A 16,378-nucleotide genomic window follows, 5' to 3' on the forward strand; every position below is an offset into this window, starting at 1 on the left:
TTAACCCACAGCATCATGACTCTAACCTCACCATCAACAAGTTCTGCTCTGCCAAAACTGACTCTCTTATTTAAGTGGGACAACCAAGACGAATCAGTAGAGTAGCCTAACCAAAATCATTTAAGATCTAGGATGTGCTCCTGGAAATCTACCGTCCTGCAGAGTTCAGCCACAGCCCCAATCAAATGCACCTGAGCCAGCTAATAAAGCTGTTTGGGGTTACTGAAAAATTGCAGTCAGATGTGTTGAGTTGAAAGTAGGGCTGGGCGATATGGCCAAAAAAATTCTCATAATATTTTTTTTCATATCAGTCGATATCGATAATTATCACGATAAATGTTGAATCTTTATTTTTTTCAAGTTTAAAGCCAGATTTTTCCTCCAAAGCGAGTTGTTCCTTAATTTTCCTTAACAAAATAAATATATTAATAGAAAAATAAATTTCTTAGTTTCTGCATGTTCTAACGAGAGATATTGTTTCAACTCAAGAAACTGTTTGTTTGTTGCTTGATAATATTAATAATTTATATTATTATTATTATTATTATATATAATATTGTCTTTTAGAAATGCACATTTGATAGTAGCTTGAGTTAGAATGCTGATGTAAATATTTGTTCATTATCAAAATCAGTAACATCTGTAAAAAATTGTGGCAACCTCATTTTTTTATGGTGAAATTTATTTTTTTTTTTTTTATTAACCATTGGTCTCCCATAGTAGCATACATTTAAACAAAAACTATAGAATACCCAAGACATGTCACTCGTATAGTTTTGAATGGGGAAAAATGCAACGCTCAATATGGCCGCTCAATCGCAGGAAGAGGGTCATTCAATTCTGAATGAAAGAGCCAATCACTAATCGGTAAAGTCAACGTGTCACTGCAGCTGCCGTTAGAAGTCCCGGTTGCTATAGAAACAGTCAGCGTTTTGAGACGTGCACTTAGGACTGCGCATACGCACTGTTTCATAAAAAGCTGAAAAATAAGCTTTTTATAAAGCTATTTGAGCAAAAGAAACAACATTTATGATACAGTTGTCATCAGATTTCTTTGGTGATTTCAAATATGAAATTTAATTGTAAGCTTAGTGAACAGTTTTGGAGAATTTGATGTTTCCCCATTCAAAGAGACAGGAGCTGCACTTGCATGCCTGAGAGGCGTTTCAAAGATGGCCGCCGAGTGACATGACTTGTCTTAAAGAGACTTTGATTTAAATCATGATAAACACAGATAAACCACACATATAGCACACCTCAATACCATGGTAAAAATATAACTAGATGGTTTTTAGGTATTTGTAGTTTAAAAACATTTAGTATAAATGCGCACATGCTATAGCTTCATCACAAATAAATACTATAATTATATTACATTAAAATTAAATATGAATATCCCACATTTCTGACACAATACCATGGCACGGTTAGTTGTAGTTTGAAAATGGCATCAATGGCAATTATTTGTAGGCCGAAAAGCCTTCTGACTGTATCACTGCACATCTGCTCTGGTAAACTCGCACTGCACGGCCGTTTTGAACTTTGATCCGAGCGGATAAATGGTCTGTGCGGCTTTTGGTCTCTTCATATTGTTTTATCAAGTAAAATTATATCGCGATAATTAGCGTTATCGATTTCTCGCCCAGCCCTAGTTGAAAGTGAAGTCTGCAGGAAGGTAGCTCTCCAGGAGCAGGGCTGGATATCCCTGATCTAGGATGTCAAACCACAAGATTCATCTGGCTGTGTTCATAAGGTGCACACAGGCTGCATCCAAACCAGCATACTTCCATACTATATGAAAAACAGTATGTTAAAAGCATAGTATGTGCAAATTCACAAAACAGTAGACACAAAGTCCTCCATTTAACTAATACTTCAGGAGAGATTCTGAAGTGTGTATCTGAAGGACACTTTACTATCCCATGAGGCCACGAGAGATGAGACTGGAACAGTAGTTCACATGACAATGGCAACATGCCGAGAGCAACAGTGTATCCATATTATATTCATACTACACAAATTCATACTATATAGAACATACTTTTTAAGTCACAAAGTAGCTACTTTTTCAAAAGAAGTACCTACTCAAAGAGCACACGATTGAAATTTGTTGAACATTATCTGACTCGGCTCCTCCTGACCGCAGACGCAGGTTTACAAGCCACTTTTTCTTGCATTTTTTAGTCAATTTCTTGCCTTTTCCCCCTTATGAACAACAAATTTTCGTACATGATAAAAGCTCCTTGTGGTTTCTCGGTTTGACTGATTTGAGCATCCATAAACAACGCAAAACATAGGCATTTTGAATTTCTGCTAGCGATTGAACTCTCTGCTGCCCCCACCAGCTCTGGAGCAACATGGTGGTTACCATGAAGGCATGGCTCTTTCTAGAAAACTGATATGACTGGAGTCACATCTGAGACTCCAGAAACGTTTAATGCAACTTTTCTCCCTAAAACACTGCAACGTTTATCAATCAGCAATTCAATAATTCCATTCAGAGTCCGCAGCGTTTACCTTTTTCACTGATGGACTCACTCTCCAGCTCCACATCCTCACAGCTGGTGTACTCTGGCGTGGTTGCCAGTTCCTCTTCTGAGCTGCTGAAGCTGCCCATGGTTCTGAGCTTGCCAAGGCGTTTGCTGCGGTGCGGTCGAGGTGGAGGAGGCCGAACCGACTCGGATTGGTCCGAGCTTAGAGAGTCGTTTCGTAGCATGTTATCCATTTTGTCCCGTTTGTTCCTGCGCATGGCTGAGCTAGGGTCCAAGTGGTGCTGTTGGGGTATGGGTTTCCTCGTTGGCTCTGCCGGTCCTCGCCGGCTATCACTCAGCACCGGGCTGCGGTGTGGTGTTGGTGGGCTGTGATTCGACATCCGATGTCCTGGTGAGCTCCTGTCCATGGAGTACGAGCGTTGACTTGGGCCTCCCAACAGAGGGAGGCGCGACTGCCGCCCACCGGGCCCATGCAGAGGCTCGTCAAGTTCTGTATAGGCGAGCGAGACGTCACTATGTCGCCGCTCGTGCCGAGCCCGTGACACCTGGGCATGGATGCGCATCTGCTCCTCGTAGGGCTGGGGTTTGACTGGGTAGCGCGCCAGGTTGGGGTCGCTGCGGTATCGGGCCTGGTATTCCTCCTCACGGCGTCTTTGGAGTTCATAGTCTTCTAGCTGGCCATCCAAACGCTGGCCTTGCGAGTGCCAGCGTCCTCGGCTGTCTTGATAACCACCCACCTCATTGTACATTCTTGAACTCCTCGGCGAATGGCCAGGGTCACGTCCGTAGTCGGACGGAGAGCGGGGCATGCCTCCTTCAGCCGGGGCATACTGCAGTCCTCCTTCCCCCTCCCTTTGGTTATATGCCGCGTTGGGGTCCCTGGATGCTGATGGGCTTCTGTTTCTAAGAATGTAAAAGGAAATGAGGTCAGTGTGAGTGGTCAATGCAGTGAGGTGAGACTAACACTGTATTCAATCAAAAATGAGCTTCATTTCTCAAGTGATTCACACTAGGGTTGAACAAAACTACATACATTCAAAATTACCTAGAGGTGAGTTGTTTGAACATATATTCGACTTAACGAAGCCCTGTTTAATTACTTACACATAAAATGTATTCTTGTATTCAAAAATGAGTGCTAAATACTGAAATGGAACAAAATGCAATGGTCTCGGGATGATCATGGTGCAGGATGCTAAAGAATCAGCAAGTTGCAACAAAATGACCAAATGTGCAACATAAACGTCCATCCTCATGTGTACATAGATCAACAATTAAAAAAATTATAATCTTCAAATGTTTCTCAGGGTTAGCCTTGTGGTCCGTGCTCTGACATATATCACAAGACCTGAGATTGAGCCCCGTCTTGTGGTCCTTTCCCACTCCTGTTCCCCACTCCTATCACTTCCTGTCACCAATACTACTGTCCTATCACAATAAAATCATGAATGGCAAACATATACAGTAACTTAAAAAAAAAAAGTTTTTTAGAGTTGCAGGGCCCTATGATATCCACAATGTGGAAAACGCGGACAGAATTGCGGACTCCAATCATAAAACAGAATTTACTGTATAACACGGAATGTCACGGAATTTGTCAAAGTTTGGATGAATTAATCAAAAGTAGGTCAGCACCCTTAAATCAATTTGTGATATGGACTAGAATCTGTAAATATTAAGTCACAAAAGACTATTTAAATATGTATGTTCTGCGTGTCTCTGTGCAAATGAATGGTATAGACACGTGGTTTCGTTTACTACACACATACTGTAGCGTACGTGACGCTCGTCATGATTTCAGCATCTGCCGTCTAAATAAATGAGGGCATAAATACATGAGCAACATCCCCAGAACTGCTCTGAGAGTCACTACATGAACATTTGACCCTTTTAGTTGAGTACAATTATTGTCATATCATATACACACATAAATGTAAAGGTCCTCATGGCCACACGTCAAAATAAATGCTCGGTTTAACTTGAAGAAATTGTCAGAAATATATTACTATTGTCCATTAGAATTTATGTAACACTACTACTACTACTACTAATTTAATTTGTAAAACTTTTTTTTAGGAATAATCACACAATATTTGTTACACAAACATTGTTATAATGTTTTCATTTGAATAGTAAACCCCTTTGTTTGCCAAAAATTAAAGAGTTTGTTTAACTTTCATTTCATTAAAAGATAAATTAAATTAAATTAAATTAAATTAAATTAAATTAAATTAAATTAAATTAAGTTTTATGCTTCCATTTGATAACCAGAAAAATTTAAGTACACAACACATAATTTCTGAGAGAGAGAGAGAGAGAGAGAGAGAGAGAGAAAAAAAAAGGAATAAATTAAGTTGTTGAGGAAAAATAAAACATTTAATGGGGCCCTAAAAATATCATTTTTATTCAACTTTTAATAGATTGATCTTAAATTGTACAAGTTTCATGATTTTAATTCATTATGCATGCTCTTTGCTTAATAACATTTAATTTAACCATTAAGAAAAAGACCAGAAAATTTTTAACTAAAAAAATAAAAAATAAAAAATAAAAAACGAATTTGGGAAAGAATAAAACTGATTTCATAGGACCCTAGAGTTGTCAAAGTTCATGTGTACATTTGCATTTATTTATTTTTTATAAATATATTACTTAAATATGTTTAACACAATCATTTTAACACATTTACCAAATTTAAGTTATTTCTTGATTTGCTTTCTGGTCAAAAATCATAAGATTAATAATGATTATTTTATCCTCAGTGTTTAACAGTAAATAATGAAGATCAAATCTGCATACAGTTTTGTGGGGGGAAAAAAAATTGGATTTCATTTGAAAATGTTTCTCTGGTTTACACATCTAACATTATATTTAAATAAAAAAAAATCTTGCTTTAATACAATTCCAGTGCCAGTTGTTCAATTTTAGTAACAAAGGAACAGTTTTCTTTTTCCTAACACCATATAAATGAGTCTTTATACATAAAAATAAAGCTGCCCTTATATTCTATTTATATTCCCCTTCGCAAGAGGATTATCATATTTGGGGTTCTTGTCTTTAAAAAAAAAAAAAAAAACCCTGAAGGAGCACAGCATCCTGATCCATGCCTAATTTATGCCTTCCACTGTCTTTCTAGTCCCTCAGACTGACACAGACTAAACTGTTCGACACCACCAGTCACCTCAAGTTCACTGCCCATGAGTCTATCCGCACTTGGCTTCAGGACTCTCTTGTTTAAGCAGGCATACGTCAACAAGCATCGCTGTTGTTCCTGCCCTGGAGCTCTTTCATCGTGAGGAGCCCACAGGGACTGTAAAGCTCTGTGAGAGTAGCCAGTTGGATGGGGTTTGGTGGTCTGGGACCTGTCTGCCATAACAAACCTTTGAGCCATGGCTTTCATAGCGGTTAACCTGTAAGGGCAGAGTGTTCGGCTCTGGCCAGAGTCATGAGGGGAAGTGTGTCACACTGAGTTAGAGAAACACTGCAGTGCCAAGACAGAGCCAGATGCGTTTAGTTCCCTCCCTTTCTGTTTCTCTCTCATTAACTATGTTATATCACGCCGGGCAGTCTCACTTACAGCAGATGCTGCTACTCTCCCGCAGCTGGAAAGAGATTGTTAAAGTAAACTGCCATTTTACTATTGCTCATACTTACGGTTTGTGATTTGAAACAAAAACCATAACCTTAAGTATTAAAGTTGAGTGTGAATGATCTCTCATCGCTTGTTTTATAGGCATGAATGTTATATGTTATAGTTAACTAAAACTAAAGCCATAAACAATTAGTATAACTTGATGCACCAAAATAACTAAAACAAAAATTTATAAAAACTACAGACATTAAAAAATAATTTTAATGTAAACAAAATTTAATTTTTTTTACTAAAATTCAATGAAAAACAACTAAAAAAGTGACTCAAAATAAGCAAGATCTCTCATTTAAATTTAGTTCAACTTGATGCACTAAAATAACAAACTAAATCTGAAATAAAAATGTATAAAAACTACAGACATTAAAAATCATTTTAAATTTAATTTAAACTAAATTAAAAAAGTTTACTAAAATTCAAACGGAAAATTCCTAAAAAAGACACAAAATAAGCAAGATCTCTCATTTCAATTTAGTTTAACTTGATTCACTAAAATAACAAACTAAAACTGAAATAAAAATGTATAAAAACTACATAGACATTAAAAAATCATTTTAATTTCATTTCATTTTATATCTAAAATTAAAATGAAAAACTACTACTAAAAAAAAAGACAAAATGTTAATAAAACTGTATTTTAATGATCAAACATAACACTGGCCTTACTTTTCTAAGTGATTTGGCTTGCAGACTGGTGGATAAAAATATCCCGTAAACCTACACCGATCTTAAAACCAATCTGCAACTCACTGTAAAATGCTGTTAACAACTTGGCAACCACGTAGAAACACCCTAACAACCACCCATAATACCTTAGTATTATAGTGCTCGCTTTTGCATGGGCAAACATCTTATTTTTATTGACGTGGGCAATGCATCATTAAATGATTGTGCAGAGTCAGCAGCAGTACCATATTGAGCTGCACCATATTCCAGCAGTAAATGATTGCTGAATGTCTAAATGTAAATGTGACATCATCCATTGTGTCATCATATGCATGCTGCAATATGGGTGATATTATTCCTTGATTTGTGCCTGTCGTCTCTGTGCAAAGTCCTATGAGCTTCTCAAATCAGAGCGGCCCGACACACAAAACTCAAAGACCAAATCATTACAACATTCAGCGGCTGTTTGCTTTAAAATAAAGGCCATTTTGACATTTTGCTCACAGCTGAGACTAGACTGTGCACATAATGGTATTTTCTGTTTGCCATATGTCGGCTCACCCCACAAAATAACAAAATATTGCAATACATTACTGCAATGGCCATGGAAGTAAAGATCCCAAACAATAATTCCTCATTTCCACTGAAATGGTGCCGGGGTTGAAGACATATCAAATGACACTACAGGTACATATATTTGCATCCAAAGTGATTCGATTCAACATATTTCTGCAGTCAACAGTTATGTTCATTAAGTAAAAGCCATGAAGCTATTTAAATATATAACAATTAAAATTCATAGTAATAAATGTGATATTTGTAAATAAACACACAATTTACTTAAAATGGGGAATATAAACTCACTGGAGCAACTGTGCAATGTTACAAAAATAGGACCAGTAACAGTGCCAGTCAACTAAAAGTGTCACATCACACATTAGAACATGTAGATTAAAATGCTCATGAATACAGAAGTGGTTTTGTACCATCTATTTTTATTTGCCGTTTGGAGCTGTCATAGTTCAAAATCAAAAATTGTCATAATCTAAACGTCGGTGAATTTCCTGAACACATGCTTGTCTGTAAATGCAAATTTACTGGGGAAAAAGTACTGTAAAAGTACCTATGGAAATATTTGCTGGCTGTAAATAAAGATAACACTAGTATAGGGACCCATTCTCGCTATTAATTAGTTGCTTATTATTATCAAATTGGCTGTTTATTAGTACCATATTCTACATTACTAGTCCTACCCAATATCTAAACTTAACAACCACCTAATTAACTCTTAATAAACAGCAAATTAGGAATTTATTGAGGAAAAAGTCATAGACAATGGTTTGTTAATAGCGAGAATTGGACCTTAAAATAAAGTAAAACCTAAATAAAATACACAATATTAAAAATAAACCACAACCTGTTCAAATGTATGATCACAATATCGTTCAGAGGTTTGGGTTTTTTTTTTTTTTTTTTAATTTTAACAAGTCTCTTTTGCTCTCCATTTATTTAATAATAAAAATACACTGTGAAATTATGGTATATTATTACAATTTAAAATAACGGTTTTCTAATTGAAAATATTGTAACATTCAATTTATTTCTGTGGTGAAATGCTGAATTTTCAGCATCATTACTCTTCAGTGTCACATGATCCTTCAGAAATCATTCTAATATGCTGATGTACTGCTCAAGAAACAGCTCTGATTATTATCAATGCTGAAAACAGTTGTGATGCTTCATATTTCTGCGAAAACCATGATACATTTTTCTGCATACTTTAATAGCATTTATTTGAAATTGAAATGTAAGCGTCTTTGTCACTTTTGATCAATTTAATCCATCCTTGCTAAATAAAAGTATTAATTTCTTCAATCTTACTGACCCCAAATTTTGAACCGCAGTGTACATGTATATTGCAATAATAAGTATATATTGCATAGAAAGGGACTCAAACGTATAATGTTGCTCAAAACAGCATCTTAATGGGACAAAAAGAGGAAAACAAACAGAATAAGTGTTAATTCTATACCCACAACATGGCATCACGAGATGTAAACAGCCCTAAACCTCATGCATGATAATCTTTCCCAACTGTACGGCCAGTTCTGTGCAAGCATTACTCAGGCGTTATAATTACTCCTCTAGGAACATCTGCACGCCTGTCACAAAACCGTCAACTAAGCAGCATTCAGCGAGAGGCACTCGACTGTCACACGAATGCTGCACCGGCAAAAAAAACAATCCTCCACGGCCGAGCGCGTTGCGCGTGCACGCACCTGTCACTCAAGAGCTGCACATCTGGGCTGCGGGCGCGAGTATGTCGACCGTGCGGCTGCATCAAACACAAATGCACCACACCGCACGCCGCTGAAAGGGCAGAAGAGGTCCAGCCGGGGGGGGAAACAAGGTCACGGTTACAGGAAACACATGCACTAGTCCATAGCAGCTGCTAGCTTAGTGCGTCCTCCACCCCTCCCAGCATGCTCTCGCAGACGCAGGCCACACCGGAGCAAAGAGCCAAATCTAGAAAGCCGAAGCGGGCCGAGAGGCGCCGAGGGGTGCCGAGAGGCCTGAACGCACAAGGTGCAAAGGCTTCTGGGAGTGGAGAGCGGTGTTACCGTTTAATGCTGTTATCACAGGCTGTATATAGCTGGAGGTCAAGCACGACTTTACCCTGCAAGGAGGATTATGGTACTTAGCTGATTACTGGCTGCATGGCGGTTATTGCTTAGCAATCGTACGGCCCGGGAACTCCTTCTCTGAGCACCCAAGTCTGGATTTCAGCATAATCATCTTCCTCTTTGCCCCGGCAAACTCCAGGAACAAAGCGGGAACAATATCCCAGTGAAATAAACCTCTCTGGATATGATGCATCAGCATGTAGAAGTTGGCTGTCTCAGCATGTGTGCAGTAAATGCATGCGTGTGTGGGCGCCTTTCCCTGAGCTTGTGTGGGCGATCGAGCATGTGTGTGTTCACAAATATTCATACATCCAGTGTGTGTGTGTGTGTGTGCGTGTGTATATGCACACAGTCTCTTTCTCAAGCGGACAGATTAACTCTGAGCCTTGCGGGCATGTGTGTGTGTGTGTGTGTGTGTGTGTGTGTATATATGCATCTGTGTGAGAGTGAGAACTCAGCGCCACCTAAAGCCAGTGCAATATATTACACGTTAGCTGATTGGTGGTAATTAAAAGGGTGTATCACATTCACAACTATATAAAAATGTTATGTATAACTTAATGGCTCATGCAAATATCTACAAAACAGGGTGAATTATAGTACATGAGTACACAAACATGCTGGAATTTAGGGGTGCATGATTTGGGGGAAATCAAATTGCTGTCTATCTGATAAAAATTGTGATTGCCATTTAAAATCTGATTTAAAAATGCCAAGTTTGCTGTGGTTGATTGTAGGGATGCACAATTTGACCAAAACTTGTGATTATATATCAATATGGCTATAAAATACTACTACTACTACTACTACTACTTCCACTACTATTAATAATAAATATTAATAAAATGATTAATAATAATAATAATAATATTAATCATTATTATTATTACTTAAACAACACTAATTGTATTAATATTAAATATAAGTATACAGAAATACTAAATTAATCTAAAATGATTACTGAAATATTTACTATTTAAATATTTCCCTGTAAAATACAAAAATCAAGTATTGAAAAAATCATAATAATTAAATTTTTAACTTAAATTGTAACTGTAAAATCGCAATACCAATATTAATGGCTGTTTTAATTACTTCATTTTCAAAAATTAAACCACTGAACTTTTGTGTTGACGGAAACAGCAGGGAGTCCTTAAAGATTCTCCTTTGTTCATAATGCAGTCACTTAACCTAAACCTATAGCTCAATAATCAAAAACATAAATCAAAACAATTTCTGTAAAAAATAAAAAATGCAGTCATTAAACCTGCAGCTCAACAAGTTTTTGGAGATATGCTCACTTTCTACACATTCATCTTTCAGTCCAAGTTATGAGCGGCAGGAGGCTTAAAATTATAGACGTGATACCAGCTACATTTATTGTACTAAATCGCAGAAATGTAGTACTATAGTCTGCTATTCCCCGCTCTGTGAAGTAACGTGAGGGAGGAAACTGGTTGACGTTAGCTAGTTAATTAGGTATGTTATCTGCCTCGGTAGCAAGCCAAATAGTATTTATTTCAACACTGAAACAACTGGCGAATGGGTCTCTGTCTTGATTGAGGGTGAAAGAGGGAGGAATGAAGACGACACAGATATAGCGTTTGTGTACGACCTGGAAGTATTTATTTAGCGATCGGTGCCAAAACGTCATTTGTACCGAACATCATTGTGTACGGAACATGATTGGTCTACTTTACCCGAGAAATTCCCATACGGCAGACTTCGCCTTTTTCGACGGGGGAAAAAGTTCCAGGGATTCACCTCCTTCGGCCATCATCCTACACACAGGTGACTCTCACTGACCGCTATCCGGAGGAGGAGGAGTCGTGTGACTCGTTACGCTCTTCACTGCTCACAACTGAGGGAGTCCTGCACTTTTCATCTTCGAAGACACGTAAAAAAACTGCGCATACCGCAGGAACGGTATAATGGAAAATTTTTGTGGTTTTGAAACCGTGAATTTTCCATACCGCGGTATACCTTGAATCCCATGCCTACTGCTGAGAAATTACATTTGAGCTTGTGGTTTAAATTGAATATGAAATAGAGTTGGGCCGATTGACGATGCCATCATCGATGGCTGATAGACATCGCAATGTTGAGCCCTAAAGGGATTAAATACAAGATGGGAGGAAAATACATATTTCAATACTTTCTCTCGCAGTTATATCATTGGGTAATTATACTGTATTGTATATAATTGCGGGCATCAGGGAGCCACTATTATGCCTGGCATTGAAACTGCTTTTGAATGCGCGAACGCTTTTTAGTTTCACTTTCGAGATTCGCGATCGCGTGAGTTACTCTGTTTATACTATGGAGCGGCAGTACTTAGCACCACTGACAAACATCTAAACACCCCCTAACTCCCACCCCACCCCAATGTCATCGTCCATCGCGATGTTTCACTGTAGACATTGTCCGATGCCAATTTTGTAGACATCGCCCAACCCTAATGTGAAATATTAATATTGCATTGCAGGCAGCAAAAAAAGTGAGCAAATGACTCTTATGACGCACGCTTTTTTTTTTCCCCCCAATACATCAACAACGCTTATGAGTCAGTGGGAGTGATTACTGAATTAATTACTCGCTCACTGAATCACAAGTCAGATCAGTTTTAATCATGTGTGACTGATCCTGTGTTATGTCGTGTTTAAGGTTTATGTTTTTAAGGACAGACTAGTTTTTAAGGATTGACTAGTTGTGCATATGACAATGTGTAGTTAAAGATGCACATTACATTAGTTATATAATATCTGTAGTTATACAGTTAGGATAGCATTTATATCAACCACTGTGCTCCATTAAAAATCTGTTTAAAATACATTAGTCAGTGTGAACACACCTTGCACAACAGCAAGCAACAGCCTAGCAACCACGTAGAACATCTTAAGCAACTGCACAGCAGTACATTAAAAACCTCCTACGTCTAGCTTGCATCGTCAAATCTAGTTATTTGTGCAAATCCATTTGGAGCTGCAAGTGCAATAATTCTCAGCCTCTTTGACTCCAAAGCCCTCATTGTCCTCAACAATAATCAAAGGCCCCATTACTTTTCCAGTGGTTATTGATTCACTAAATATTTTTAAACAATATTTTACTTCATTTTTCTACCTGATAAAATATTTTAGAGATTGGCATAACTAAAAAAATGTATATTCATTATGAAATGTCCAGTTTTATGATTTTATTCATTTACATGACATTTCCAGGTAGGGCTGGGCGATATATCATATATTAGCGATAATATCGCAATCATTTTGACGACGATGTAAAATTTGAAAATATCACGAATATAGAATAATTCAAATTCAGACATACTTTCCCAAAAGAACGCGCCGAACGTCCAATATTACGTCCCCTTATGTATTACCGTGCAAGAGACGTGAGGTGGGGGAGGGTCTTTTTTTTACACATTAGCAAAATGGAGACTAGTGTTAATTTCATTAATGAAAACTAAGATGATGTTTGTTGACGAGCTTTTTTCCCCATGACTTAAAAACAAAACGAAGACAAGATGACAATAAGGTCAGTAAACGAAGACTATGACTATATGAACATGCAATTTCGTTGATGAAAAAAAAGACAAGACTAAAATGTATTCAAAAAAATAAAAACTTTACCAAAAACCTCTCGGTATTTTCGTCAAAAAAAGGAGACAAAATGTTATTGCGGACTGCTCTACACACCTCTAGTACACGAGCTTGCATGAGTGCAGTTGCCAGATATCAAGAGTTCAAATCCCCGAATCAGAGCTTCGCTGTTAAAAGGAAACATTTTCTACCCGGTGTTTTGCTTATTTTAAGCAATCTGGCAACCATGCGCTCACGCTCACTCCTCATTGCGGAAGCGCCGCCGACCATGACCTGAAAACACCGACAAACAAGCTGGAGTTTAACAATCTAAATGAAAGTGTCACTCAACCAGTCTGTGTTCTGTCATGAGATCTCGACTGTATTGTTTGCGATTGTGATCGCTGAATAAATGCACTTACTCAACCGCTGTTGTTTGAATAGAGAAACACAGGCTATTGCAATTTGGAATTACTATTAGGAATTTCACTGTTATAATATTTTTCATTTGTTTAACCAATTTTCATAATATAGACAGAGAGAGTGCATAAGTCTGGTATTAATATATATATATATATATATATATATATATATATATATACATACAGAGCCGTAACCACCATAGACATTGAGGGGGACAAGTCCCCCCCAATAATTAGAAATTACCAAATGCCCCCTCCCCTCAAATATATTTTTTCTCAAATATGCCCATTTTAAGAGAGAGAGAGAGAGAGAGGAAATGTGTGTGTGTTAATTATCTGCATCTGTTTGTCTGTCCCTACAAACGATGAAACTGTGAATTTAGTCCTACTTCAAAAACACGTCGTTGCTGAGAAATATAATGCGGCGATTCAGTATGGAAACTATTTTATTACAATAAAAGTCGCGGGGTAGTGTTGACAAATTTCTGTGTGCGAGTAATAATCAGAGGCGCGGGAAGTGGGGGTGCTGAGGGTGCTGCAGCACCCCCTGTTTTTTTCTGTGGGCAACTGTTTAACTGTTGGGAATATATATAAAAAAAATCAGAGTGACTATTTAAGTGCAAATAGCCCGTTTGTTGGCAGAGACTATTTGCACTAACTCCACCCACAAACGTATGACTGGGATAGTCAAATTGGCAAAAGACGATAATCAGTTGTCTGATGCAGTGGCGCAGATGGTAAAGTGTGTGTCACACTCCTTTTGACACGATCGACTGGGGTTCGAATCTGCCTTTTGTGATTCATTCATTACAACCGCCTCTCTGTTATTAAGTTGTCAGGGATACATTCCAAGTATAATACACATTAGTAAAAGGATCTATTTTAATTTTAATTTGTCTATATACACTTTGGGCAGCTGCGGTACATTATAAAAGTAGCCCAAAAAACCGCAACTGTATTTTCAAAATATCCCACTTGTGCCGTTACCCTGGCAACACTGGTTCGCTGTACCCTCATCACACAATGATAGATAACCTTCCGTGCTGCGATGACGGGAAGTTGGGGTCAAACCTTATCAAGCGAATAATCTGCGTTAAAAAAATATTAACGTTGACACTTATATATATATAGTATTTGACACATCAGGGTTTTATAGCTCATACAGAAGCACAAACTGAGCAAATGTATGCATGTATCCAATTACTAATTACTTCTTTAAAATTGTAATTTGATTACATTACTGATTACTGCATTTAAAAAGTAATCAGATTAGTAATTACTTTACTTTCAAGTTTACTTTACTTTTCAAGTTATCAAACCTAAAAAATACAATACAAAGAGAAACTCGTAGTTATTTCATTAATTTCATATTGACTGAAAAAAATACATAAGTAGGCCTATTATTTGTATACCCTTATTCGCTCCCAATATCAACAAAACCTTTTTTTTTTGTTTTTGTAAAATAAAGAAAACAAATAGGGTGCGCTTTCTGCATTCTCAGTCTCTGTGAATATCTTCCTGAAACGAGTCAATAGAATGAACAAAAATGACATGACAAATACAGTATATCTAAAGAAAGCTTGAAGTGTCTATTTAACTAGAATGAACGAAAATGACATGAGAAATGCAGTATATCTGAAGAAAGCTTGAAGTGTCTATTATTAATGAAGTAAATCATGTTAAAGACAAATATACTTTGATAAAATAATCCGTATGAAACCAACGCTAGGTACAGTCTTTCCTGTCTGAGCTCACCTATAATGTGATCAATCCCAGGCACATCGCGCGCTATAAAATAACCATCCACGCGAAACCAAGCTTGAGACGCACGAACATGTCAACGCTCATGTCACCTCTGTAGAAGGATTCAAGTTCATCTCAGCTACTTTTCGTTTTTGGAAGAAGATGCGCTGTGAGGAATAAGCCTTGAATTGTGATGCCGACGTGGTTTAATCCAGCGGGTAATCTCATTCTGATGAGTCATTTATTTTTTACTTTATTAGTGTTACTGTGACATAAAATTCTACACATTCACTTGTTGAACTTTTCCCAAACTATAATGCCAGACTAAAATACATTGAGTGCAACATTTTGAAATATGATAGGAAACCTTTCATTGCATCTAAATGTCGTAGGACTCTCATTTTAGCTCGCATTCTCCGTGATTTATTAAAGGGCATACTGACGCGCTTTATTTCATTTTTTTTTTTTTACACTGCATTTGTAACTTAAGTAACGCAATTTTATTGACATAAGTAACTGTAATCAAATAACATAAATTTAAAATGTAACTCATTACTTTACTGCGTTACCAGGAAAAGTAATTCGATTACAGTAACGTGTTACTGAGTAACGCGTTATACCCAACTCTGATCGTCACATATTGACGCTTGGTCAGGACCCCTTGGTGTCATTTTTCGATGCACAGGGGTATCCTTTTAGCGTCACTTTTCGATGTGTAGGTCCTCCATTGTTTTCAGTTGTTTGTCTTAATTTAATGATGTGCATGCATTTGTAAAAAATACAAATAATTTTATATAAATTTATACTTTCATTGGAGCGCCTAACCTCACCCCTACCCTAAACCTACCCACTTCTGAACAATATAAAACAGGTAACAGGCAAATATAAGTACAGTGACAGGTATTTACTGCAAAAACTGACAATAAAAAGCAGTATAAAAGCATTACAAACAAGTCGTGTTGCATTCCAAGTCTTCTGAAGCCATACAATATTTTATGCGAAGAAGATAGTAAAACATATGGTTTTAATCGCTGATAAATGATCCCACTCCGTTAATGTGCTCACTTCTCATTCAAAAAGATACTCCAGTAGCATGACGCAATCGGTCACGAGGTACACAAGAGCCAATAGCATTTCACAACCA

At 37.3% G+C, this 16,378-nt stretch overlaps 1 protein-coding gene across 33 annotated transcripts in view; it reads right to left on the reverse strand.

The window, feature by feature from the left end:
• Positions 1–16,378, reverse strand: part of rims2b (regulating synaptic membrane exocytosis 2b) — a 175,490-nt gene that overhangs the window by 93,665 nt on the left and 65,447 nt on the right. For 31 of the 33 annotated variants that reach the window (XM_058752960.1, XM_058752961.1, XM_058752969.1 and 28 more), the window contains one exon: positions 2,518–3,395. In XM_058752960.1, coding sequence (XP_058608943.1) covers positions 2,518–3,395 — 878 coding nt within the window. Of the gene's footprint in view, positions 1–2,517; positions 3,396–9,086; positions 9,193–16,378 lie in introns of those variants that run through there. The other 2 variants (XM_058752990.1, XM_058752993.1) reach the window with 2 other exon arrangements.

The sequence above is a fragment of the Onychostoma macrolepis genome, chromosome 19 (assembly GCF_012432095.1).
Source record: "Onychostoma macrolepis isolate SWU-2019 chromosome 19, ASM1243209v1, whole genome shotgun sequence".
In the NCBI taxonomy this organism is placed as follows: domain Eukaryota; kingdom Metazoa; phylum Chordata; class Actinopteri; order Cypriniformes; family Cyprinidae; genus Onychostoma; species Onychostoma macrolepis.